The sequence below is a fragment of the Gymnogyps californianus genome, chromosome 28, assembly GCF_018139145.2.
Source record: "Gymnogyps californianus isolate 813 chromosome 28, ASM1813914v2, whole genome shotgun sequence".
Taxonomy (NCBI): domain Eukaryota; kingdom Metazoa; phylum Chordata; class Aves; order Accipitriformes; family Cathartidae; genus Gymnogyps; species Gymnogyps californianus.
The window spans coordinates 5,388,713-5,398,364 of record NC_059498.1 but is presented as its reverse complement, the minus strand read 5'-3'; the positions used below and the strand labels follow the sequence as shown (position 1 = coordinate 5,398,364).

At 47.2% G+C, this 9,652-nt stretch overlaps 2 protein-coding genes across 2 annotated transcripts; both read right to left on the bottom strand.

The window, feature by feature from the left end:
• Positions 1–877: 877 nt before the first annotated feature.
• HOXB5 (homeobox B5) lies at positions 878–3,543 on the bottom strand. Its single transcript, XM_050911883.1, has 2 exons — positions 2,994–3,543; positions 878–2,075 (listed from the first exon to the last, which is right to left on the bottom strand). The coding sequence occupies exons 1-2, from the start codon at positions 3,541–3,543 to the stop codon at positions 1,828–1,830; spliced, it is 798 nt and encodes a 265-aa protein (XP_050767840.1). The 3' UTR covers positions 878–1,827.
• A 2,401-nt stretch (positions 3,544–5,944) lies between these two features.
• Positions 5,945–8,816, bottom strand: HOXB6 (homeobox B6). The gene is made up of 2 exons (XM_050911884.1): positions 8,234–8,816; positions 5,945–6,911 (listed from the first exon to the last, which is right to left on the bottom strand). Exons 1-2 carry the CDS (start codon positions 8,640–8,642, stop codon positions 6,652–6,654), a joined length of 669 nt encoding a protein of 222 aa, XP_050767841.1. The 5' UTR covers positions 8,643–8,816; the 3' UTR covers positions 5,945–6,651.
• Positions 8,817–9,652: the final 836 nt, after the last annotated feature.

The window sequence follows — 9,652 nt, the reverse complement described above, 5'->3', positions numbered from 1 at the left end:
TTTGGGATCTGACAGTCCACTTCACATCCCTCTCAAAATCACTTAAGAAGTACCTAAACAGTGGGAGATTAAGTTTGGTAAGTTTTAAGCTCCAACTTTACTTGCTACGAACAAAAAGCCTAAGCTGTGTTGTAGAGATGTCAGTGGCGTTTTGCCAAATCGAGCGACTTTAAACCGGAGTATCTCGTGCCTTGTTAGATTCCCTAGGTAGCGAAATGGCAACATTTGCCATCTTTGATGATGTTAAATTATCTGCAGCCAGAATGACTCGTTGTAGTAAGTGTCAGTAGTTACAGAGCTGTGAGCTGTTATTTACATGTTGAGCCAGAGACGAGGAGGCAAAAGCAGTAAGCACAATAAACCGAGGACGAGAGGTAGCGGAGAGAGTACAGCTTAGCACAGAAATGTATTCTATATATACATGTTATATATGTATGTAATAAATATATCTATACAAACACACAGATCTGTAATTCTATAGAACACAGTTTTACGTGGACATATATGTGGAGATAAATACCTCTCGCTTTTAAAATGCGCGTGTGCGTGTGTATATCTGTATCTGACGATTCCTGAAATGCACGTAAATCTGCCGGGGAAGCGTTTATACCGTGTTATTGCAACTTGAAGTACTTGAAACCAGTTTGTCTGATACGGTGGGGTGGGGGAGCGCGCGTTGCTTCGGGGGAGACGGCGTCTGGGGCAGTGTGGAGGGTCGCGGTTTATTCCCGTGCGGTGCCAGAAGGGTATTTGGTGTGAATATTGGGTGTTTCCGAGCTCCCAAGGAGCTGCCCCGGAGAGGCTGCAGCTCTGCTGAGAGCTCCCAGCACAGGCTCAGCTCCATGCCAGGCATCTCTCCGGCTTTAGCATGGGCTGCAAGTCTCAGAGGTTGTGTATAAAGTGCAACTGGGAGCCTTTGTGAATAGGAGAAACGTTTATTTGACTTCAAGTAAAGCTACAAACAAATACAAAAAGCTTATTGGCAAAGTACTAACAGGCAGCTAGACATGACAGATGCCATTTTTACACATAACATTGCATTCACTCTGCCCACTACAAACCGTCTATTAGTCACATCAGAAATATTTCTAGTATTTACAAACATTAGAGCACTCTATTGTTGGTCCGATTTTATACATTTTTTTTAATAGTGAAGTTTACCCACGTCTAAGAGTACGTCTTGGAATTAGCCTGGGACTAGAAATCCTGGCCTGAAGTTTGAACTAAAACACAGACTGGACAATTTTAAGACAGAAAGATACAAGAGCTTTTTCTTTTTTTCTTTTTTTTTTTTCCCCTTTTTTTTTCTTTTTTTTTTACGTTTTTGTTTGGTTTTTCAGAATTTTTTTTTTCTGCGGCTGTAGTGCAGGATCCCCCGATTTTAGCTTAGGCAGAGAAGAACTCACCCAAAAGCAGTAAACTCAGGAAAGGGGAAAAAAACCCCAACAAATAAACAAACAATTGTATCTGTTCTCAATTTATAAATAAGTTATAACATTTAAAGGGCTCACGTAAAACATGCTAGCTTTCCAGAAAGCATCAAGAGAGCACGGACACATACATTTATAAGAACAACAAGAGCATGAGGAGCATCTGGAAATAAAATTTAATTAAAAAAATTTTTAAAAAAACCGAAACAGAACACGACATGAACTCAGTCCTGGGATAACGGTACCATACGCGTTGTTTTAGAATATCAACAACATGCCGAAAAGAAGGTGCCTCACTGTACAGTACTCCGAAACTAAGATCTGCGGCGCTTTATTTATTTATTTACGTATTTCTTTCTCGTCTCCTCTTCTCTCCTCGATATTCCTCCTCTAGAATTTATGGCTGAAAGGCGCTGCCCGCCGAGGCTAAGCTCATGCTTTTCAGTTTATTATCCTTCTTCCATTTCATCCTCCTGTTCTGGAACCAGATTTTGATCTGGCGCTCGGAGAGGCAGAGAGCGTGAGCGATCTCTATTCTCCTCCTGCGGGTGAGATATCTATTGAAGTGGAATTCCTTTTCCAACTCCAGGGTCTGGTAGCGAGTGTACGCTGTCCTCGCCCTCTTACCGTCTGGTCCAGTCATGTCTGAATAACACGGACAACAGCGGGGTTTGGGTTTTTGCTTTCTGCTAGGATTTTTGTTATCCTTAAGGCTATTTTTTTTTTTTTTAAATACCGAGGTAAAATATTCGCCTTCTTTGGGCAGCTAGGAAAGCTGCTTATTCCCCAAATAACAGCCCCCCTCCTCCTCTTTCTCGCACACCCCTAGACACGTGTAAAACCCCCCCACCCTTGGCCCCTCCAGAACCGACATTCGCAACTCAATATTCATAATTTAACTGGAGAAGCGAGATCTTGAAATCTCCCTTTTCCGCCTCTGCCTGCGTGTTTCTGGGTCTGTTTGCAGGGGCATCAGGTTTAATGCTGCTTTCTTTTCTCCAGGAGAAAACCGGGGCGGGGGGGGGGGGGGGAAGGCTCGCTATTCCCCGTGTTTTTCCTCGCAATTTTGGTTTTGTCAAGAGCAGATTGTCAAGAATACACCCAGAAAAATAAGAGTAGGAAAGGACTGAGAGACCCATCTGTGCATATAATGCCATTTTAATGGTCAATTCTTTCCTTTCCTCTCCCCCCCCCCCCCCAGGAACACCCCCTTCCCTCAATTTTTAAATTGCCTTCTCCCACCATCCACATAGAGCTAAGAGCTTGAAATAAGCGCACATTTCGCGGCGAGAATAGCGAAACTAAAATAAAATCGCCCCCCCTCCAGGCGCCAGAGGCAGCTTTAAAGCAGCGATCAGAGCAAGAAATACAAAAGCAATAAATAGCTGCGTTTCTGATCAAAGCGCCTCCACCGAATAAAAGGAAGGAGAGAAAAAAGGGAGTAGGGTGGGGGGGTGGGGAGGGAAAAAAAAGGGGGGGGGGGAAACAACACAAGAGAAAAAGAGAGGGGTGTGCGAAAATAAACAACAACAACGACAACGACGGAAAAAGAAGTAGCTGTACCATGGCTAATGTGAAGTTTCCTCATCCAAGGGAATATCTGAGGTGCCTGCCCTTCTGTTGCTGCGGTGGAGGTTGCGATGGGCTCTGCCTGCGCTCGGGGGATGCTGCTGCTTATTGGAGTGCCCTCGTCGGCTCCCGAGGACGCGCTGGTCTCGTCTAGTTCTGTGAAATTTGTGTTGGTGGTGCTGGCAGAAGTAGCTTGGTCGGAGGGGGACGGGGCGGGTTTGCCTCCATGGCTCTCGCTGTTGGAGCAGGGAAGGGAGTCGGGAGAAGATAAGGAGCAGCTAGACGCCTGTCTAAACCTGCTCTCCTGAGCTGGAGAAGGGAAACCGCGGGAGCTCTCCCCCACAGCCCCAAAGTGACTAGAGGAGGCTGAGCGGTTGATGCTAAGGTCCATCCCATTGTAGTTGTAGCCATAAGAGCTGGAATGCATGGTGCTTGAATCTCTGTAAGAACCGTTCATGGAACTGCTGGTCCCATAATTTAGTAACTGATAGTCGGGGCCATTTGGGTAGCGCCCTGAGAACGAGTTTACAAAGTAAGAGCTCATTTGGGTTATTTTGGAGGGCTTGATTTGTGGCTCGTGGTCGTTATAACCCTGTGCTTGACGATTTATGATGTATTAATGAATTATAGCAATGCACTGTACTTCGTTTTTGCTATGTATGCGGCCAAATATGGGGGGAGGGTGGGGGTGCGTTTGGGAATCACGTGCTTTTGTTGACCAGTCGTAAATTCTCACTGATGACCTCAAGAGGTAATTCATGCTCTATGGTTACAAATAATGACGATCGCGGAGTCGTTTAGGCCCAAGTCGGTGCGCGGCGCCCCAAATCCCCGGGCGCGCCGGCGCCGCGCTCGCCCCCCACCTTGGCGGAGCGCGCCACCTGCCGGCCACGCGGGGGCGACGCACCGCGCCCCGGGGGGGGCCCCGCACCCCCAAAGTCGCCCCCGCCGGCCTCGGCTCCGCACCCTCCCCTCCCTTCTTTTATTTTCCTTTTCCGTCCTAAAAATCAAGGCAGAGATGAAAGGGCGGGGGGGGGTGGGGAGGGGAGAGGGGGGGTGGGGGGAAGAAATCCTGCCGCGGCTCGCGTGTCCGCGCTCCCCGCGTGGGTCTTCTCGCCCAGCTCTTTTTCTGTATTAAACTCTTAATTTCTTCTTTTGTAACGCAGCCGGGGAAGTTTGAGAGGCAGCGAGGGATGAGGTGTCGGGTCGCTGTGAGGCCGGGCAGTCTTCTCTTTTAATATTTGAAGGAGGGGGGGGGGGGGGGGCAAAGCGAAGCTGCTACGGGGGTGGGGGGAGCGCGGCTGCTCGGGTTTATTTCGCGTGGTTATTGTCAGAAAAGTCGAGGTTTCTTGCACGCCGAGCGTGGAGCCCGCGATGCGGTCGCACCTTAATTGGGGGGGGGGGGGGGGGAGGGAAGGGGGGAAGTGGGGGGGGGGGTAAAGGAAAGGGAGGGAAAGTCCAGCCGGTGGAACTGGTTGACAACGATGCTTTTAGGATATTCTTGTTCCTGAGCGTTTCACGTCCTCTTTCAACACAGCATTGTGCTACGTGGTTTTTCCTTTCCATTTGCTAACCTGCAAGGAATATTGGGGAGCAAAAGCACTCTGAAATTGGTAAAAACGTTGTGAAAGAGATGTGCTTTGTTAAGCATTACTTTCTTTTTTCTTCTTCTTCTTTTCTCTCTCTCTGTCTCTCTCTCTTTTTTTTTTTTTCCCAAGGCAGTTCAGGAATTTCATATGCTTGTCTGCAACTCATTGGAAATTATGCGCCATATTGAAAGTGACATATAATTATAATAATTACGGGCAATGAAAAGCGTGGCAATAATAGTAAATGTCCTACAGCTGTGAAGCTTCTGCATGAATTGATTTTAAAAGTGACTGACATTAAACCAGCTTGTGGCATGGGGGAATGCATTCATACATAGGTATTTCTTGTGGGCAGTGGGGAAAGGGGATGGGAGGCAGGAGATACTCTTCCATCGCGTGTTCCCCCCGTGAAGCTGCAGCAAACGGTATCCGAAACAGGCTGGGCTGGTCGCTTGCTTCCAGTCCTAAATCCCCAGCAGAAAAAGCACTTCCTTTCGTTTAATTCCCAAAACCCAGGAGAAGTTTGCTATTTGCATGCACGAGATTCCTCTTTGGTACGGAGCAGAAACGTTCCCCATCCCATCCCGAGCAAAGTCAGCCTCTCAAAAGGAGCCATTGAAAACGCTTTCAAGTGAAAATAAAAATCTACTCTTTTAAAAGAGCTCGTTAGACTTAGTTTAGATTTTTTTCCACCTTTTTTTCCCCCCCTGAAATGGAGGCTGTATTCCTGGAGCTGAGAAGCTACTCGTTTCGCAGGGCAAATTCCCTTGAAATCTGGACTTTTTTGCAATACACTTCACTTTGATTTGGGGATATGAAGTAAGGGACCAGATGTTTGAAAGATGCTAGGCAAATGTTAGGTATCTTTGGTAGATAAATGAGAGCATATTTTTGCCTGTTTCCTTGATTTATTATGTATATGGAGAGCGTTTCGTCATAACTCTTTGTACTGTAACAATAAAAAAGAGCGATACTAAAGCAGAATGTCAGCGAGGAAATACTATTGGTGAAAGGTCTTCCATTTAAGATTAGACAAAAAGAGGGAAAACCAGATTTATCTCTCCACTGTAACTTCCGTGTGCTTGGAGTTGCTTGTCCTTGCAGATTAGAAGACATTGTCATACAGAGAGAAGCAAGGCTTTCTTTACAACTCTCTGCTCCTTAAGAATGGCAAGTTCCCCTGGAAAAGGGAAAGATAATAATAATAATAATAATAATAGTAATAGTAATAATGATGACAGGGTGGTGTGCGTGAGATCGAAGACTTTGTTTTTATTAGAGAATTCCATGTTCATACCTAAGACAAACTTCAAACACAACACATACAAAAATTAATAAAATATAACTTTTGTTGTTGTTGTTGCTTTTGCATCCTTTTAGGTAGTACTTGTTCTTTCAGTAGATTTTCCTTTTAAAATAAAAAAAAATCAAACCCAAAAAACTAATTACAAAGACCCCAGGGCTTGATTAATTTACCAAAGGAGAAAAAAAAAAAAAGAAAAATGAAAAAAAACCCTATGTCAACCGTGCATGAAACATTTTTACAAAATTAAGACAATAAACACCCCAAATGACATATATTGCAGCACTTCCATTAAATACAAGAGTTAGCAGATTACTAACAGTGACACCAAGGGTAGAAACACAGGTAGGAGTCCTTTTTTTTTTTTTTTGTCTTTTCTCTTTCCCTTTCTTTCCCCCCTTCTCTCTCTCTCTCTTGACTTTTTAATTATTATTATTTTATCTCGGGGGGTGGAGTGGGAGGGGAGGGAGGTCTAGGAAAGAAAAAAAAATTTAAAAAACGCAACTAGAAGCCTGATTTTTTTTTTTTTTTTCTCTGGACACGACAGATCACTGGGAACACGAGTCCATGGCATTGGTGGCCCAAACTTTCTAGCTGTTGCCGCTGCTGCAGAGGGCTTGTCCCACCAATGTGCAGGTTTTCCCTGTCCTCGCAGCCAGCCCACACCCCCCTCATCCTCTCAGCTCTCACACACACTCACTCCCTCCCTCTCTAATTTTTTTTGTTGTTGTTGTTGTTGTGTGTGTTTTAAATAATACTTTCACTCCGCCGTTTTCTCCTCCTCCTCCTCCGCGCTCAGTTGCGAGGAGTTGAGCAATTTATTCTCTTTTTTCCACTTCATTCTGCGGTTCTGGAACCAGATTTTGATCTGCCGCTCCGTCAGGCAGAGGGAATGGGCGATCTCGATCCGCCGGCGCCGGGTCAGGTAGCGGTTGAAGTGAAATTCCTTCTCCAGCTCCAGCGTCTGGTAGCGGGTGTAGGTCTGGCGGCCTCGGCGGCCGCTGGGCCCGAAGGAGGAACCTGTGACACCCGCAAAAAAAATAGGAAACAAATAGGAAACAAATAGGGGGGGAAAAAAACCACACAAAACAAAAAAGGGAAAACAAAAGGGGGGAGGAAAAAAAAAGAGAGGAAAGGAAAAAGAAGGGAAAGCCCCGAGGTTTAGTGGAGCCGCGGAGATGCCGGATAATCCGCGGGGATGCTACGCCCCGCACCGCGGCTGTGTGCGGAGGGGTGTGTGCCCGCTCCCCGGCCCTCCAAAAGCTTTGGCCAACCCCAAAAATAAACCCCATGGCGGTGAGCCCCTCCGTGCGCGCAGGGAGGCTCCCTGGCCGGGCCGCACCCGCGGAGGATCCGCACCCTCGCTGCAGGCAGCCGGCTAGAAGGGTTTATGCTGAAGTTGCCAGACTGCAGGCAGGGCTGGGGAGACAGGGCAAGATCTATCTTATTCCGGGATGAAAAATCGCAAGGTGTTCTCCCCCCCCTCGCCCGCCCTCGCTATTTTCCACCCTACCGGCAACTGTAATAGATCTGAGCATTTAAGCAATAATGAAGTGAATCGATCTGCCCAAACTCTGCATTAAAGAGGACACAACACTTTATGTCCCTGCGCTAATGGACATCAATTTGGAACTTAAAAGGCAACAAATGCATCTAAACATGGGAAGGAGGGTGGTGAGCCTCTATTATTTTTCTTCCCCCCCCCCTTTTTTTTTTCTGATTGAGGAAACAGCACTTAAAGAAGTCATATATCACCGGGGGGGGGGGGGGGTTGTGTGTGGAATTCTCCCCAGGCAGACTTTTCATTATGTGCGAGTTTCATTAAAAATGTAGCCCTCTCCTTTCAAATATTTAAACACTTTTATATTATTTAACTCCAGGTCGGGTAGCCAGCGAGAGAGGGAGCTGCGTGGGGGTGTGGGTCCGTGCGTGTGTAAAGTCATCCAGATCTGATTTAGAAAAGATATCTCCCTGTGCGTGTGGGGGAAAGACAGAGACAAATCGTTGTAGCTGAGTGACACGCAAACTGGAATGTGCAAAAAAAAAAAAAAAAAGGGAGGGAAATGGAGAAATACTGTATTGGGGTTTAAATACAGGGCAAACTTTTCAGCTGGGGGGGGGGGTGCTGGGAGAAAATACTTCAGCGGCGTGAAGTTTTGGTGCGTGTCAGGAGCAAGTTGGAGCCTCTCGTGTCGCCTAACTTCCCCGCTGGAAGTTTGGGCTCTAAAGTGAACCTTATTCCTGCTTCCCTCGCTCGCTCGCTCTCTCTCTCTCTGGCGGTAACAAATAAGAAAGGGGGGGAGGAGATTGATGTATTTATTTCTGTAAAAGAGTAAACTCACTATTGCAAGAGTTCATCCGCTGCATCCAGGGGTAAACCGGGGCGGAACACTTTTGCTCCTCGCTCTCTCCGAACACAGTTTTGCTCTGCGCGCAGTCCGACTTGCGCGGCTCGGGGGCGAAGGGCACCTCGTCCAGGTTGGGGGGGGCGCACGCAGGGTCCTTCTCCCTGAAAAACCCGCCGGCCCCATAGTCACAGGCGGAGCTGCGGCTGTAGGCTCCGTTGCTTTGCTGGTAGTAAGGAGAGGAGGTATAGCCCTTCTCCTGGACGCCCGTGGCTCCATAGGTGGTGGGGTAGTGCCTCAAAGGATCCGCATAGCCCGAGGGATATAGCGGGATCTGTCCCAGGAAGGGCTCCTGCCCCGCCGCCAGACTCACCGGGAAGGTCGAGTTGACAAAATAAGAACTCATTGGAAGGAGCCTGCCGTCCTTTCCCGGCTTTATGATTTGTTGTGTTTTATAGTCCAAGTGGTTTAGCTATTAGTAGTATATCGGAGATTGGGTTTTAGCTGAAGGGAGATGGCGTGGTGCCAGCGAGGGACACAAGGAAATACAACCATCTGATCATGGGCTGACCAATAGCAGGCGCCTGAGGTTGCAAAATAGCACCCATGAGGAGCTGAGATTGCACCAGGGACCCCAAGAACAAACCATCCACCCCCTTTTCCCTCCCTTTTAAACAACAGAAATGCACCCCCTTAACCAAATATATAATATCTGCCGAAAGAAACATTCCCGGCGCGCTCGGAGCTTCATAAATAAATAAACGTGCCCCCCCCCCCCCCCCCGCCCCCGCCTCCCCCGGAGCTCAGCGCGGGGGTGTGCGAGAGCCCGTCTGCACGGATGGCGGTGTGCGCGCCTATATATATTTACACACATATAACGTATACAAATACTCGCTGCAAGTGGGGGGAAAAAAGTTAATTATTCGCATTCGGAAAACTTTAACCCCTAGTGTTTGCAAATCGTCCTGAGATGTCTGGGTACTTTGCTACAGTTAAAGAAAACAAAAAAAAAAGGAAAAAAAGTTTTCTGTGCGTGTGTGCGTGGACTTTGCAAGGAGGAGATCCCGCCGGGTTGATTAACTTAGATTTGCTATAGGAGAAGAAATCGGTTTTGACAACTTATTTCGGTTCATGTTTGTTTAATTACCACAGAGTAGCATTCCCTGTTCAGGAAAGCTGCGCTCGCTTGAACCAAACCTTCGTTTTTCATATATTGCATCTTTTTCCTTTCTTTTTCTGCAAAAGCTCCGTGTTCGGAAGATAAATGGAAAATCGAAGTATTTCCTTTATCCCTTGCTAAATCCCGATCTCCTCCGGAGTCCGGTACCGCATTGTGCCCTCTTGCGTTTTTTTGTTAATACCAAATCTATGCCCGACCTTTTATGGCTAAAAGGAAGCCCTGGGTTACGGTCAAAT

Bases quoted from the DNA above. Each gene is read 5' to 3' on its own strand.
- HOXB6 (XM_050911884.1), bottom strand. From the start codon at position 8,642: ATGAGTTCTTATTTTGTCAACTCGACCTTCCCGGTGAGTCTGGCGGCG. The intron at 6,912-8,233 runs GTGAGTTTACTC...CGGGTGTCACAG, and splicing joins GCGGATGAACTCTTGCAATA to GTTCCTCCTTCGGGCCCAGC.
- HOXB5 (XM_050911883.1), bottom strand. From the start codon at position 3,543: ATGAGCTCTTACTTTGTAAACTCGTTCTCAGGGCGCTACCCAAATGGC. The intron at 2,076-2,993 runs GTACAGCTACTT...CGTGTTATTCAG, and splicing joins GAAACTTCACATTAGCCATG to ACATGACTGGACCAGACGGT.